The sequence below is a fragment of the Gymnoscopelus braueri genome (genome assembly GCF_963280865.1).
Source record: "Gymnoscopelus braueri genome assembly, chromosome: 19".
Classification (NCBI taxonomy): domain Eukaryota; kingdom Metazoa; phylum Chordata; class Actinopteri; order Myctophiformes; family Myctophidae; genus Gymnoscopelus; species Gymnoscopelus braueri.
Window position 1 is genome coordinate 20,510,824 of NC_137621.1, and position 17,688 is coordinate 20,528,511.

The 17,688-nt window shown below is 38.8% G+C and overlaps 2 protein-coding genes across 4 annotated transcripts; both read right to left on the reverse strand.

The window, feature by feature from the left end:
* Positions 1-390: 390 nt before the first annotated feature.
* Positions 391-8,919, reverse strand: reep1 (receptor accessory protein 1). 3 transcript variants are annotated; one of them, XM_080414085.1, is made up of 8 exons: positions 8,792-8,919; positions 7,472-7,544; positions 7,153-7,229; positions 6,821-6,941; positions 6,150-6,263; positions 5,452-5,608; positions 4,069-4,289; positions 392-3,183 (listed from the first exon to the last, which is right to left on the reverse strand). In XM_080414085.1, exons 1-8 carry the CDS (start codon positions 8,821-8,823, stop codon positions 3,112-3,114), a joined length of 867 nt encoding a protein of 288 aa, XP_080270211.1. In that variant the 5' UTR covers positions 8,824-8,919; the 3' UTR covers positions 392-3,111. The 3 variants fall into 3 exon arrangements, with proteins under 3 accessions (XP_080270212.1, XP_080270211.1, XP_080270210.1); XM_080414084.1 differs by having other exon boundaries at positions 4,000-4,289; XM_080414086.1 differs by lacking the exon at positions 4,069-4,289 and having other exon boundaries at positions 391-3,183.
* A 2,601-nt stretch (positions 8,920-11,520) lies between these two features.
* On the reverse strand, positions 11,521-14,724 carry chmp3 (charged multivesicular body protein 3). Its single transcript, XM_080414103.1, has 6 exons — positions 14,597-14,724; positions 14,046-14,106; positions 13,273-13,452; positions 12,930-13,051; positions 12,495-12,609; positions 11,521-11,979 (listed from the first exon to the last, which is right to left on the reverse strand). Exons 1-6 carry the CDS (start codon positions 14,639-14,641, stop codon positions 11,840-11,842), a joined length of 663 nt encoding a protein of 220 aa, XP_080270229.1. The 5' UTR covers positions 14,642-14,724; the 3' UTR covers positions 11,521-11,839.
* Positions 14,725-17,688: the final 2,964 nt, after the last annotated feature.

The window sequence follows — 17,688 nt, forward strand, 5'->3', positions numbered from 1 at the left end:
GTCTTCCAATAAAGCATTCTATGATGAAAAACTTTTTCCAGCATCTGATGAGGCCATGAAAAGCTTCACACAAATTCACTTAAAGGTAGGGTAAGTGATATTTTTTGGTTAAAACAAAGTATTTTGTTAAAAGGTTAAAGCACTATATTCTGATAGTAATCATTGCTATAGAGTGTTTGTTCAGTAACAGGAGTCTCCCAGTCTCTCCAGCTCTTTAATAAACACAAAATACATTTTCCGGTAGATGTCAAACTCTCAGCCAATCAGGAGAAAGTACCCATTTTTAAGCTTCATTTTTATAGTGTTCCAGTTCCAATTTTGCCTGCTCATTTCTTAGTGTCATCACTTCCAATTTCACTTGTTTAATCTATATCCTGATTGAGTTCTCTATCCTGATTGGATAAACTTGGAAATGAAACTGAAACTAACGAAAATGCATTTTCTGTTTTATAAAGAGCTGGAGAGACAAGGAGACTCCTTTTACTGATCAAACACTATAGCAATGTCATAATATAGCAATCAGAATATAGAGCTATTTAACACTTATTTTAACCAAAGAAAATCACTTACCCTACCTTTAAGAGAAACATTTTCATACAAATAAACATCATGCAGTGATGAGTTTCTTATTAATCTATACACAAGTATACAAATCTTGGCCTCAACATGTTCAATGCATTTTTCTCAGTTTTACTTGTTAGTTTTACTAGGAGTTTTCTTAATAGAAGGGAATCACATTCCAACAAATAACACTGAAACCACTAATGCAACATTTCAGACCATTACCACAGGTCAGCATTTTCCTGCTTCATGTTTTCACCGTATACCCATTAAAGTAATATTTTTTGTGTGCATATCAAGTATCTACAAGGTCTGCGTGAATGACATGTAAACAGCACAAGTGTACCTGAGAAGCTTTTGTTTCAAACTTCACTATAAATGATAGTGACATTTTTGCTGTTCCAACTATCTAATTCAACTATCATTTACAGACACAGTGATAACGTGACATTTTTTTGCCACGATTCAGGCCCAGTGAATAACTGTATACAGTGCTGAATTAAAACATTTCACAAAGAGACGAGTGCATCCCCTTTTGCAAAAAATAAATAAAAATCTTTCCATATATTTACTGCCTGCCCTGGGTGTAAAATTATAAACCTGCACACAACTTACTTGTATTTAGAAGGAAAGAAATGTATGTTTAGAGTTGCTTAGTTAACAGCAGAATGATACACAGTGATTTTAATCCTGGAAAAGGAACCATATTAAATACAACATGCTGCTACATCTGAGGTCCAGTGCAATGATTGACGTGAGGAAATGTTTAATATTAATTTCTAACACTGAGTATCGTTCAGTTTTTATTGGTTAGTTAGTAAACTAACTTGTAGGACTTGAGTGATTGTAGGACTTGAGCGATGAGATCTTTCCCTTGTACTTTGCTGTCTACTGCATTCTGTTATTCCTATCCTTAGTTAACATCGTCAGTGGTGGAACAGTATGCACCCAACAATGGAGGCACGGGACCTGGGGGGATCTCATGTCATTTACACCAGGAAGTAGATTCGATTTCTTAGTTTAATTATGTTGACAACCAGAGGGAGAGTTTTTCAAAGGGTGAAGATTACACATAGTACTGATTTGGCTGACTTAAGACAAACAGGTTCTTTGTTAAATTATGTAAATTCAAGAGGGTGAGAGCACAACTCAAACTATTTATTATTTATTTATTATTATTCTAGTAGTTTCTTACTCGGTACACACCCTAGAAAGGTTATCTTACAGTCAGGAATTGCCAGCACTCAGAACTTTCCTTGGCCCGAAACACTTAATGTACTACAAAGCCTTCATCAGTGTTATCAACACATCATGCTGACAAAGGCTTTGTAATGAAATGCGTACATTGTGAGTTTGCTGTCCATGCCTATTAAATAAAAGCTAACCGGAACGACATTTCCGTGAGTGCTATTCCTTTGTTAAATTATTGCACTGGACCTTTAAAATTATCCAAAGTGTTGTGTTCTTAACATGTTGGTCTTCAGCACAAGTGACACAAATCCTCAGAATAAGATCAGAGTCAATAGACTTGACCTGCTGTGAATCTGAAAATAGTTGGTTCCATATGGATTGTCAAAACAGTCTGCTCCACTTTATATTCTATCTCCATTATATTCTTTATCTGTGATGAAAATGCATTTACTATACTTGCTACACACCGCAATTATTTCCTTATCAGACAGAAAATGGACAAAATGATCTGAGGTTAAATCATTGCTAATTGTTACAGTCCCTTTCTTGGTACTGAGGGCAGTAAATGTCATTCTAAACATAGTGCAAAAAGGTTTAGAAAAGAACATGGTTAGTCATACATATGGCCGCCAGTGGTGATATTTTGTACTGTATTTGTTAAGGTCTCTTGAGGTGTTTATGCAGAGATAAGGAACAGAATATTGTATATATAGAAGAATATTGTACTGCTGTCTGACTCTTGCCTTCTTCAGAATATGCTCTTAGGTAATTAATTGACAAACATTTCTGAACACCTTAGTAGTAATAACAGAGTGGGTTCCATTAGTTCAGGGCTCACTCTACAAGCCATGAGAGTAGGGGTTACACAGTCATACCTTGGCTTGTAACACATTTCCTAACATTGCCAGTCACAATATTCAGTAACTACATTCAGCTTGATAAAACACCAGTAGACTAATCAGTAGGGAGACATACATGCAATTGTCTCCCTAAATATGATATAAAAACAAATCAGGAAAATGACAAACACACAAACTGTACATATTGTAAATACAAAACATATTCAGGTAACCCGCAAATTAAATTCAAAAGTCTGCCAGCATGGAACCCACTCACTCTTGTGTCCTGCCTTGATGTCACTCACAGGCCTCATGTTTTTTATCATGTGCCTCAAGTTAAATACTACATATTGAATGTGCCTCAAGTTAAATACTACATATAGAAGGGTCATAAGTCACTTTGGTATTACCTTTTCTAAAACAAGGCTGCTTTATACATTTAGCTTTTGGCCATACAGTATTTCTTCCATCTTCTTTTCCTCCGAGCGAAGGCAGCTAAAGATGTCTTGAGGACGCAGTTTCACATGGCTTCATTGTTTGAGTAAAGGGCACTCCTGGATCTTGTGAGAGGCCTTAAGACTCTAGGAGGAGGCTAGATAAAAATAAAAGAAGATTTTAAAAAAAAGAGAAAGAAAAGAGATGTGATTAAGCTAGCTCATAGTCGACCACTGATTTGAAAAGGAATCGTTCACTAGTCAGATGACACTGGTTAATTTATTTGGATGGGGTGCATAGTTGCACAATAACATGCCAAAAAGTAAGACACTTCATTTTGAAATATAGGCCTATGATAACCTTTGTTTAACAAAATATTAATGAATTTGTATCAGTTGCTCCAGGGACTGTTTTCTGATTCTAATGATTCCTTACTGTCAATATTGTTTAAAGTGAAATACAATGTGAAATACAACATCTAGACAAGGAGACTAATAACAGGGCTAATAAAGACTAATAAAGACGGGGAGTAATAACAGCATGGATTCATGTGGATCCTGACTTCAGGTGGCCAGTCTGTGATGGACATATTTGACCTTATTACTCACTACCAAATGTGGAAGTCACTGCAAACATGAAATGTAAGTCCAAACCAAAAACAAATCATTCCACTAAAACCAATGCAGGGTTTAGCATAAAGGCAAGATTTAGCCACAAGGCAGAGCTCCGGGGTGCAGTGATAGGGTTCACCATATTCCCAACACAGCCAATTTGCTCTTACAGTACATCACATGGGTATGACCCCATGTATGACACAAGAGTAAAATGTGTGTGAATAATGGTCAATTGGTCTGTCATGATTCAGTTAGAGATGCACAGCAGTACACATTAGTGAATCAGTGTGTTAATAACCGCTCTCCAGTGGGTCATTAGAACCAAACAGCAGCTGAGCGGCCATATTTACAGGCAGTACCTCAGGAGCCTTCCTCTTAATCAGCATGAGCTGTGGTGAGTTTGATGCTGTCTGCACCCCTTTTCTCACCTCCTCAGCCTGCTCTGTAGTTGGAGGGGTGGGTGGTGGTGTGGAGGATGGAGATGGCGTGGAGGGGGGAAAGGGCTCGGGTGTCAGAGAGGGTAAAAGGGATGTGCCTGTGCGGATGTCATTCTGGGGCTTGGAAGGCACAAAAGGCTGAGATAGCAGCTCCTTGTTGTCACAACCGTCCAAGCCCAACATCTCATATTCAGTCATGTCAAAATCCCGTCCTGCACCGTGAAAAGGATGGGGAACGGTGAGGAAGAATAAGTAACAGAGGCTTGCACACAGAAATAAAGTGTTTGGCCAACAAGCAGCAACCAAACATTTTACTGTAATTGCAGGAGTACTGTATCTCATTAAGTCGGTGGGGGTTTGTATCATAAGGGCCTGATCATTGTTCAGAGAGGTGACTCAGAAGGAACGTAATTGAGTCGATAAAAACAGGTTTGTGCTCGTGGCATAAACAACCTAACCCTGTGCCCTTTGTCAGTAGGCTACTGTATGTGCAGTACAGTATGTCCACCAAACTGGATTTCCATTTTATGTGCAAAGCGCAGTGAAAACTAAAAGCAGAAAACATTTGACAATGTTGTTAAGTTGGCCTGGCTCTAATAAGCCTATGTTATTAGTAGTGTTCATTACTGTATGTGTAGCTACAATCCAAAGATCAAAATATCAGTTATGTTGACAACATACTCACCACTTATAAATGTTCACCAAATCAGCGGTACCCCTCATTAAATAAACAGTTCAATATACCTCCATCAAATATAGTATAAGGTGTCTTGGCAACAATTATTAGTACAACACTGTTTTTCTTTTTTGTGTGCTTCAATAATTTAGGTTTACCAGATTAAAACATTAGGATAATGTTTGGAACATGCCTTTTATGCAAAGAAATAAGCTTGATATGAAATGACAACTGTGGAAACAATGAGAGCACTTTCAAAGTATGGCTAGCATTGCAGCCCTGCAGCTATAGCCGTTTCCAAACAGGAAAGCACATTTAGGGTGAGGGGCACTTCAGGAAAGTGGAGGTACTGAACAATATCTGTAGGATTGGACAAGCTTAAACAGGAAGGCAGAAAAACATAGGGTAATAGGTGTTCCGCAAAGGAAACAGGCACTGTGTCTGCAGTGCAGAGACATTATTTAATGCCCAAGCAAGCAGTTATATCATGCTGGGCATACAACCAAGTTGTTATGTCTTTTTTAATTAACATGCACTATGCCAAATTATTAAAGTAACTTTACTTCCTGATATAATCCAACAAAATGGAACATAAATAAAATCAACACTACTATAAAAAAGTATACTTGTATGCTCCATACGTGAACCCCCAAGTGGCCACTTTTTCACTATTCATTGTGCCAACATGGCAGTCTCACCATTGCTGTAGCTCTCTGATTTGCTGCGCATCATGGTTTTGGTCCTGTGCTGTGGCGACTGAGTGTTGACAGAGCCTGGGTTGGTAGGGTCAGACTGGTAGGAAGACAAGTCCTGCATGCTGAAACTTCTCAGTTTGTCTGACAGGACTCCCTGGCCCTGGAGTGGGATTTTAGAAGGCAAAAATAGATACTTTACATATTTAAATTGACCGGGTGAAACATGCAATTATGCTGACATCACAAAGTGCTTTGCCAACAATCAAGCTGTAGAATGACCTTCCCCCCCAGTGAGAACTGCAAACTCACTCCCCATTTTCTGCCGCAGTCTGAAAACTCTCTTCAAGTTCAGACTCTACCTCACCCCCCCTAGCACTAATTATTCATTGTATCACTTATTGTCACCTATTTTCAATAGATGCTAGTTAGTGTAGCTATCTATACTTGTTTACACTATGTTATTTGCTCACCATTTACCAGTCATTTGGTGACTATAGGTTTATGCAATTTACTTTGATCTTGCACTTTGCAAATAGCTCTAGATAAGTGTTTGCTAAATGCCAAATTGTAATACCGGTAGCTTAAATTGTAATTTTACAGGAGCAACAAGCCATCTTTAGTATGTGAAACCCAGAAAAACATCACTCCATTCCGACGTACACCCAGGTCAGTACAAATAAAATATTCACAGTCAGCAGTACCTTTGTTGCGGCCAGGACAGCAGCTGTGGCCGCCACATTGAGCCCTTTCTTCCCAAAATGCATCAGGGTGTCATAGCTTTTGTCCTTCGCTTGGCAGAGATATTCATCAATGTCCTGGCACAAGTAAAACAAAACATACATTTTCATGTCGTTTCTCTTCTTTTTTGGGGGGTAACTGCATGCATTGTTTTCACGAGAAAAGTTGACAGACTGACAGGTATTTGAATAACTAAAGTTTAATCTTAAATCTATTCAAGTCAAGTTACATGTATTTGTAATCCCTCTTACAGTCTCAAACTAAGGGGCACACATTTAACAAAGAAAACAAAACGATACCCCCTGAGATGTGAGCACATATGCCTGAGTTATCCTGTCTGTTGGGCTCCTAAACCCTGAACTTTCTCTGACGTGTTTCCTGACCCAAAAATAAAGTCAAAGGAAAAGAGAAACAGGGAATGACATTTCCTATCCTTTCCTCTGCAGTTTGCAACGCATCAAGTAAACTGTGAGAGTAAAATTAGTAGGCCTAAGAGAAAAAAAACTTGGATCAAAATTCTAACACATGCATACAAGCTAATCTGACTATGGCCTAAGTAAAACATATCTAACTCCTTGTCCCTTCAACTAACACTACAGAAGGAAAGGAAAGACAGGATAGACAAAGATTTCACCTTCTCTTTAGAGGAAAGTGTGGGATGAACAAACTTCCTGTATAGCACGCTGGAGCCTTTTGTGTAAGGGGATAGTAACCACACCACAAAGGCTATCTTCAGCTCATAGTAGAAAGGAACCCTGTAATGAACGTACACAATCATGTGCTCAATAATAAAACAAGGTTTCCTGTACATTACGTAATTTGTATTTCCGATGACTGTAATTAAATAAAATACCTGACAAATTCTAATGAAATGTCCAAATAGCAGCAACAAAGATATTTTAGATAATAGGGGAAAAAAAGAAAATCACCCTGTAATAATCAAATAATTATGTGAAGCACACTTACCAACATAGAAATATATCTGAAAATGTTTCTACAGTAGTATATATGGCAAATATAATCCAGTACATCATCCATTTTACCTGAAAATGAACAGTGACAGGTAAGAATAACAAGATAACAGTAACAAGCCCCGCTATACTGTGTGTGTGTGTGTGTGTGTGTGTGTGTGTGTGTGTGTGTGTGTGTGTGTGTGTGTGTGTGTGTGTGTGTGTGTGTGTGTGTGTGTGTGTGTGTGTGTGTGTGTGTGTGTGTCATATATATACTATACAGTATATAATATATCATATACAATTATAGCTACTTAACCGTAGCCTATACTTACATATTCTTTCACATCTTTTGTCTTGACAGCTTTGTATGATGAGTATGCAGGATATAATGTGCCGAACACAAGTCTATAATACAGGAAAATTAGATGTACAGTTGAAAAAGTAATTGTGCATTTGAAAGGTCAAAGAACACAGAAGGAACCATATACTGTATCTCAGTAAACAGGGCATCCTGGACAAAAACAGGACAGGAGGACCCTCCTCAAGTGCAACAGCTATAGCAACAGCTGTGAGTGCAACCTGCTCAAATTACTGACCTACATAAGACTGCACCGTGTTGGCCCAGCCTGCAGATAACTTCCATTATAGAGTTTACATGTGCAAGGTCGCTCAAAATAAGTAAACAGGCCCTAAAAGCGACTAGAAACATATATGTTTCTACTCGATATTGAATAACCCATAAGGCCTTATTAGCCTAGAGATCGCCATGCTTTGAATAGCCCAATGCTGCTGCCATTAATTCCAAGACAGCCACTATATGTAACAGGATATTGTCTAATTTAAATTTGATTGACTTTCTATTTCGAGGTTTGGGAAGCTATTAGTCTTTTCTGCACTGTCAGGTCAAGTGTCAATGATGGCTCTGGGTTGTCGGTAAAACTGGTCAATTCAGTGATAATGGCGACATTGTAAATTCTTGATAAAGGATGTGATCAATGTCTGAATAATACTGTATGAGTCACGGTTGCATTGTAACTGGAGTAGCTACACTGACTGACCCATCTCTTTGTTTTCCCAATACATGCATCAACACAAAATAGCTCCACTCAAAGCTGCTCTGTTTCAAAAGGCTAATTCAGTCACTTCGCCATTGAGGGACATCCACATGCAGTTTATGACTGCATATCATGTGCAGACTTTTGTTTCTAATGCTACTCTGTCTGGCCAAGCTGTTTTATAAATAATATAGATGATAATCTGGCCAAGCCACGTCACCTCTTTGTCTAGAATGGAAAATACATGGAAAACATAGAATATCAAGCCACTAACCATGCGAATGAATTTAATAGAGCACAGGGCAGGCCCATATAGGCCCAGCTAAATGCTGAAATGACAAAGTACCATTCCATAAAAATGCTGTTGCATTCCGATCCTAAAAGGCTCGCCTCGTCTCAAAAGCCCGAGTCACGGTTTATTACGCTTAGAAATAAACCCTGAATTGCTTTGCCAATCCAGCAGTGGCCCATGGCATGCACCTTGCCAAATAACGGTTTAAAATCGCGCGATGATCGGTAAACGCTGTTTCTATTTGCTTACACCTTATCGTTGGGAATATGAAATCATATTTAAAAATGAAATAAAACATAACTTACACCACAAGTCTAGAGATAATCCACGAGACCATTGCGCTGGGAAGGCGACAGATCGCGCTGTCTGCGGGGAGGAGTCTTTAGCCAGTTGACAGGCGCATCAGAGAGCGCGCGGTGAACAGAGGGTAAACAGAAGCCTTGCCCCAAAAGACGCTCGCCCCCATTTTTTTTCGCGCACCGCTCGCTCCCAACGGATCTTGTACATATTTGTTTTTACTGAGGATAAGGTTAGAAAGAAGTTTAGGGTTAGGCATAGTTTTACTGAGGTTAAGTTTAGGATTATAATCCTAAATTTAGGATTATATCTATTTTTTAAGGAAATTTAGGATTATAATCCTAAACTTAACTTCAGTAAAACTATGCTTTACGGTCAGGTTTTTGCACCGTGTTACTGAGGTTAGGTTTAGGAATAAGGTTAGGTTTTAGGCATAGTTTACCGAGGTTACGTTTTGGAATACCAGGTGGCGACCGTTCCGTGGTCGCCGGATTTACCTCGGGGCGACTGTGTTTTGGGGCGAGCGTTTTGGTATTAGTCCAGAGCTGGCGCACGCATGCAAGAACGTGATTCGGGGTAAACATAGTGCTGCTCACTGCTGCTCAGAGCTAATAGTCTATAGATGGCATTGTTGTGTGTGTGTGTGCAGTGGTGGAAATGGTACTGAATTGTTTTACTTAAGTAAAAGTATCAATACTGCAATGCAGAGATACTCTGTTACAAGTAAAAGTTTGGTATTCAAAATGTACTTGAGTAAAAGTCAAGTATTGGCACTAAAATGTACTTAAAGTACCAAAAGTAAAAGTACTCATTGTTCAAAATGCATAAAAATCTTTTGAAAATAGCCAAAGTATATAGGGATAAAGTGGCTAATGCATTGTAATAATAATAAAAAAAAGAAAAAAAAAGAAACTACTAACTAAAGTTTTCAAATAATTGTAGTGGAGTAAAAAGTAAGTACTTAGATACTTTCCGCCACTGTGTGTGTCTGTCTGTGTGTGTGTGTGTGTGTGTGTGTGTGTGTGTGTGTGTGTGTGTGTGTGTGTGTGTGTGTGTGTGTGTGTGTGTGTGTGATATTAGAAAAAAGTATCAGCATTGAACTGCATGTTATTTTATACATATCGAAAATAAATATAAAGCCGCATAGCTCAGAGTGACAGCACGAGGTGGGCCAAAATAGACTACCAGTGAGAAAAGGCCTGTAAAAAACAATATTCAGTAATAAGTCACGTATTGCTCTTGCCTCTTGGCAAAGATGCGGCACCTTTGTCAGTAGACCTAGCTTTTAACCTGAACCCTACATCCAGTAGGCCTAGTCCAGCCAAATAACAGTCGGATTAAGTTACAGTCAGGTTACAATACAACAAAAGCTACCAAGGGCGGGTTGCAGCTGGTAGAAGACCAATCCTTTGTACACCTTTTAAAAACATTAGGAGGAAGTTGGAACTCCACAAAATAGCTCTAAGACTGAATTCACAGCCTCAATCTGATACTGTTGCTATATTAACTAGGCCTATGCTACAGACGCCCTTTAATAAACCAAATGCACACACATTCATGGTTTGTCATGTAATCTTTCCTCAAACAGTGATCACAGACATGTGGTCATCCATCCCTTGTTAGTTTGGTTTCTGAAGTACTGAGTGGGCTGTTTAAATCCTGACAGATCAGCTGTGCCACCAGTGAGATTTACAATAATGATATTCTGATATTCGAGTTTGAGGTCTAGGTCTGAGTGGGTCTCATCGGTGCAGAATGTGAGTGAGGATAGGTGTAATTCATAAAAGTGAGAATTTAACCTCTGGAACCCCATCCCTATTCTGGGGGGAACGGTAACCAAAAATAGCCGATCTACAAGCTCACAACGCGTCAGCTGTTTTTGGCGAAGCTGATTTGGTGTAGAGTAGACGGTCAGGGAAAAATTAGAGTACAGTTGCAACTCAGGTCCGTTTCACACAGTTTAAGGCAATGTTTCTCTACAAGCACTCACACAATGCAGCCAACAGCAACATGAGACTGTGAGATTGTATTGGTAACCGATACCTTTGTTCTTAAAAGTTTATTTTCACATTTCTCCCACCCACATATAAAAGTATACACACAATGAATAATTCCACGATACACTGGTTATGTATTAACCATTTCATTTCCCCAGAATTTCTCTGAAATGTAGGCAAAGAAAATCATTGTGACGATGAGTCAATGTTTAACAGGCTGATCATCATTAAGGGCGGTATGCGTGCATTGTTCTAACAAATGTACTTTTATACACAAAGGACAACATATAATATAGATACATTTTGACTGTACAGGAAGAAAAAAAATCAATACCAATGCAGAAAATTCTGCTCTGCTAGTGTTTCAACAAGTTATTTGTTGGATGAGAATATAAGAACAGATTGTACGTTTGGTGTATGTTCTAGAATATGATTTGCATTATACTGAACATTATGTGAAGGGTCGGCCTAATCAATAATTATTAAATTATTAGCGGGTTTGGGGTAAAGACTGCTAAATGGTGGGTCACAATTTAGGATCACACTACAATATGTTTGAGCGCTATAGGCACAAGCAGGCTTCTGATACTTACATAACATACAACTGTCTTGTATTAGATCCTTTATCTATGTTATGGTGGGTGTATACACCACGCTTTGGATAATGTCTTGGCTTGAGTACGGTCACCCGCCACCTATGCAAAAATCTAGAATCATTCCGAGATGGCCAAACATTCTAGAGAAAAAAAAACGTTTTGAATGCAAAACTGTCCTATAGTGCAAACTGCAAACCCTTGATTACGTGGACAAAATAAAAAATAAAGATAACGTAGCAGAGAGGATGCTAGGGAAACCCAACACCAAAGTTGTCTCTGTCCATTACTGGTTGAGTAAAATGGCATTGACAGCTAGGATTATGAGAGAAGGATGGGATTCATCTTAAAAGTTCTCCCGGAAGTAGTTTAGCACTTGGAGACAGCTTTCACAATCTACTGCGATGATGACACAGACCGATCCTCCTCTTATAATCCTATATTGACAGGACAGAGGCAGGCAAGTTTAGCTCCTCAAAGCTTCCAATCTGGACTGCATCTCTTCAATGTCCTCTTCGGATTCATCCTCAGAGGCTGCAGTGGCCCCTGCTGGCTCCCTTTCAGGCAGGGCATCTGTGACTTTGCTGGGTGCTTTGCCCAGGGCACCTATAACAATGAAAGCAGATATGGATGTTTAGATAGAAATACATTGAGGAATAACACCATTTCAGGCCATTATCTATTATGGAAGGAAACCACAAAATAGACAAATTTAATGTAGTGTATCCTAAAGCTCCAAAGTGAGATTTTTCTCCATTAACTACTGCCATTTTCTACGCTTTGTCGTGTGAAAAAATCCAATGTATAAGATCACAACGCATCGTGCCGTGTTGTGAGCTTTTAGATCTGATATATAAATTATATATTTATTCATTTTTTGACCATGGTTGGAGACACACTCCATATACTGCTTTTGGCATTCTTGACTGTAGTACCAAAGCAAGGAACTCTGCTAAAGTGCAATAGCATCATATTCGTTTTGGCTAAGGCAGATAAAAGTAAAAGACAGACTGCAACTTCTACTAGTACACTGATAGTTTACGTAGGCAGAGAAAATCAGTTGAAACATTTCTCAGAATGCTGCAACAAATCCTTGTGATACATTTAATAATCAGTTTTACCTGCTGTGATTTCAAAGAGGATCTTGTCAACCTCTGCCTCTGCCTCCTCCTCCATCTCTTCACCATCTTCCATGCTCTCAAAGGTGTCCTCCATCATTTCCTCAATGATGCCAGCCTGGGAGATGAATAGGTTACAGCACAAATAACTACAGTACACAGCATACTGTGATGTACAATTTAAAGCCAAACGACACCATCATAAGAGTGCATTTTTCTGGGTTGCCAGTAAATATCCCCTTTGTTTCGTTTTCTCAACATTCAAAAGTATTTCATAAATAACATCAGAAAATCAAATGATTTCCATCAATAAATTAAAAAAAGTTGTGAAAAATATTTTCACTAGTGTGGGTCCCGGGCAAACGTCTAATTTCTCTTTTGGGTCATAAGCTAAAACGTTGGGAAACGGTGGTATAAATTATAGGTTATAGTGCTGACCTTCATCATCTCCTTCGAGAGGTCCCTCATCGTGGCTTGGATCTCTGGGATTTTAACTAGGCTCTGCATGGCTTTCATCACCTCTGTGCTTTGCTGAATTGCCCCAGCTACACGCAGCACAGCTAGAAACACACAAACAGAATTCACTTTTCTAACACCAACAATTCACATTCACAACATTAAGCTACGTACTGTCACATTCACAACCCGATGATAGAACAACCAGGTCTTCAACACAAAAATGACAGAATAATGAAACCTGAGTGGGAATAAAGCAATTCTAGCAGGAATATATAATGACGCCGTCTGTTCCAGTGTACTGTAACTGTCTTTCATTACTTACAAAGCTGGTTCTTCATGCTGAGAAGTATGGAGTTCATGTGGGCTTTAGAAGCATAGAGCTTGCTGACAGCTCGCCTTGACTGGATCAGCTCCTTAGCTAGAATCACACACACATCCCTCTGTCCCTTCTTAGCTGCATCTTTGATGGATCTCTTGACTTTCTCCTCCTCTCTCTGAATGTCTGAAAAACATTAGATATTACATTGTTGAGTTGTGTCTATAATATATATATTACCTCAAACTACACAATATATGTAATAAAATGCTATTTAAAGGTGCTGTAAGTGATACTTTTTTGTTTGTTTGCTTAAATAGGGTAAGCTTTATATTCCCATAGCAACCATTGTAATAGAGTATTTTTCAGTGGCAGGGGTCTCTCCAGATCTTTAATAGACAGAAAGTGCAGGTTGGTATAATAACAATTTAATGCAATCAGGAGTGAGAACTAATAGATGACACAGGATAGTGAAGTGAAATTGGAAGTGATTAAAAACAATACATGAGCAGGAACTGAAACACAAGCTGCTAAATTATGTTCTCTCTCCTGATGGAGTGAATGTGTAACCCACCAGATCATTTATTTTCTATACTAAAGTGAAAAGATGGAGAGACGGAGAGACACCTGTTACTGAACAATTACGTTTAAACGTTTAAACGCTATTGGAATGAGCTTTAACTTTTTATCAATACACCTTTGGGTTTAACAAAACAATAACACTTACAGCACCTTTAACTGATTAAACAATCTGTAAACGACAAATATTGAGAGCTCACCTCGAATCTGTCTGTCAATCATCCTCATCTCCTTCCTAATTTTGAGAGACCATTCATTGATCTGAAATGGGACATTTATAGTATTTTTCATTATCGTCAATAAATATAGTAGGGTTGTAGAGTCATAGAGATAGGTGAAATACTAAGCTTAGCCTTAAAATGTGTGTTAAATAAGGCCATGTAAAGGTTTATAGGCTTCTTGGATAAACCACTGCTCATAAGTGAGGTTTGTTTACATCTGAGCTAACAGCTGACTCGTGTAAGCAGACATGCTAGCTAGCCAACTGTATACCAAAAGAAAAGAAAACAAGGATGACGTTTTAAACATTTTGGTGACAGTGTAGAAGAGATTCACACAGATTAAACAAAGACGAATATTTGCTGGAGAAACAACACACGTTATGTATATTATTAAGATATTGTTGTCATGCTAGCAACAGCTTGGAGAAACAGACTAAGCTAACAGTTACTAGCGACTCCCATGTTTGTTGTGTATCTAACTACAGCTATCTTAGTTAGCTTAATACTACAAACAATATTTATTTGCTCACCAGGTCTTTTGGTGGCTTGTCGTGTGTTCTCCCGAATAGTCCCATTGTGACTTCGTTAGACGTTTAGCTAACCTAGTAGCCAGCTAGCTAGTGGCTTGATTACCTGGCACTTCCTGTTCTGTTTTTAGGGTCCGGCCCAGTTCGAATATGATCAAACACACCCCTCCCTGTCCCCATCGTTGTAGTTTGACACAGTCACACAGACCATTGAAAGAGTTTTCTATACCAGACTGGTTTGACAACAGTGGGTAGCCTATATACTTGTATGGCTTTGTGAATAACTAGTTTTAATTTGAACACAGCTTCATAGTTTAGTTTGGGAATATGTTTTACATGTCCTTGTTGCACCAACCTATTTGAAGTGTGTGTGTGTGTGTGTGTGTGTGTGTGTGTGTGTGTGTGTGTGTGTGTGTGTGTATATATACTGTATATATACTGTATATATATATACTGTATATATATATATATATATATATATATATATATATATATATATATATATATATATATATATATATCAAAAAGTATATAAGGTCCCCCTGCATTAAGGATAAATAAATACAAAACTGAAACATTGTGGTGTGGGGGTGAACCTGATTTAGTAAAAGATAAAGAATACATTGAAAAATTGGCTGATATTAACATGGCTGTAAATGTGTGTCTCCCACATTAGAAGTGCTACATTTGTGGCAATCGATTAAATTGTACGCAATACCCGCAATCCTACACTGAAATTCAGGCCCTGCATCACAATTGTCAATATCGTCCAGTATTACAGCATGGCATTCATCCAAGAATTATGCAATAATGCCATTGCCTTGGACAGTAAACACCTGCCCATGCCTTCGTTCCACCAAACCATAACTCTGGACTGTCACATGGATGATCATCTTCAAAAATTGATCTAGAAATGTATGAAAATGAACAGACAGTCAGCCATTCACGTAGCTGCACAATTAAAAAAACGTCAATACAAATCTATATCTACTTCCTTTTGAACAACCTGCCAGTACTGGAAATGTTTAGTCAAGTTGTAATTGTGTGTGCGAGCAAACAAGATATGAATAATTGTACACAAGAGTAAAATTTGATTTATTTGATTTCGGTTCCTCAACCCTGTAGCAGTAACAATAACAATAACAAAAAATAATGTATTAAGACGAATGCCCGACGAATGTATTAAGACAAATTAAGTTGAATGCCCTGTAGAGAGACAAGGTCACACTGCAGCCCTTAAAGGATGACTTCACCCATTTTCAACTTCATATAATTGATCCTCATTCCTCACTAATGCTCATTATGATTATTTTCTATAACAAAAAAACATCACATGGATGCACCTGGGACGTATCATCAGTGTTGTAGCCTGGGGTCATAGGATGTTTCGGGTCTTGCAACATACACCCTCACCCAGCCCAGCCAGGGTTGATCAAGCCCCGACTTACGTCCCAGGTAGCTACCCACGGTCAGTCCTAAATAGGGAAAGACAGGGCCACTCAATCCGCTTGTCCGGGACTGGGGGAGAGGAGAGGCTCTGGCACGTGGAGGGACTAGGCTCTGTGGATGACCTCCTGGCCGGGCTCCTCCTTTGTCTCACCAGGTCCAGGACCTGAGCGTTGCACCAGACTCCCCCGCTCCAAACATTTCATTCTGGTGTGATGGTGTCTTGGGCCGTGGTGGTACTGCAGGATCCCCTTGCGGCTTGCTTGAATGGCCCTCCTAAAGGCCTCACCGTGGATTTGTTGGGCTTCTTCCTCACGGAAGACACAGACTGGGGCGCCAACCCAAACTGCTCCCGGATGCCGTCTACATTCCGGGATGATACTCTGTCTGTGTCTCATAGGAGAGCTGTGGACAGTTCAGAAAGCTGCCTACCAGTGACATCATCGTTGGGCAAGTTACTTTTTTCCCCAAACAATATATATATATATATATATATATATATATATATATATATATATATATATATATATATATATATATTTTTTTTTTTATTAACATGAGAACAATGGCTTCCATTACAGCATGCTAACTTTCCAGGAATAGAAAGCCTGCAGTTTCTATTAGCTTGGATTCCCCTCCATCGATGATGTCACTGGCAGGCAGGTTTCTGAACAGTCCACAGCCCTCTTCTGAGACACAGAGTGAGTAGACAAAAATGGTAGGCCTACCATATTATAATGAGCACTAGCGAGGACCAATTATATGAAGATAGGTTGAAAATGGGTTAAAGGTAGGGTAAGTGATATTTGTTGGTTAAAACAAAAAGTATTTTGTTAAAAGGTTAAAATACTATATTCTGATAGTAATCATTGCTATAGAGTGTTTGTTCAGTAACAGATGTCTCCCTGTCTCTCCAGCTCTTTTAATAAACAGAAAATACATTTTTCGGTAGGTGTCAAAATCTCAGCCAATCAGGAGAAAGTACCCATTTTTAAGCTTAATTTGTATAGTGTTCCAGTTAAAATTTTGTCTGCTCATTTCTTAGTGTCATCACTTCCAATTTCACTTGTTTAATCTATATCCTGATTGAGTTCTCTGTCCTGGTTGGATAAAATTGGAAATGAAACTACAAAAAAAAAATAAAAAATACAAAATACATTTTCTGTTTTATAAAGAGCTGGAGAGACATGGAGACTCTTTATATGGACAGGACACTAGTAACGAGCACTATCAGAACATAGACCCATTTTGCAATTATTTGAATAATTGCAAATCACTTACCCTACCTTTAAGTCGTCCTTTAATTATTCCTCCAAGTTGCAGTTTGTAGATGACTGTGCTCTTATTGCTCATTCCCCACAGGACCTTCAGTCGATCCTTTCAGTGGTTGTCAGAGCCTACAGCAGGATGAGACTGTGTGTCAACACCACCAAGACAATGGAGTTCCAGAACCACATCCATCCTGCCTGTCTTCACTATAGACTACTAAAGCATACCCAGCCGAATAATGGTCCGAGACTTGACAAAGTCAAGTATTTTCTCAAAATCTGAGAACATGAAAATAAACTGCTGTACCCACAAATATCCTGGCGTCATTTTCAACTACAAACAGCTCACAAGTAGTTCCTTCATTCAAATATCTGTTCAGT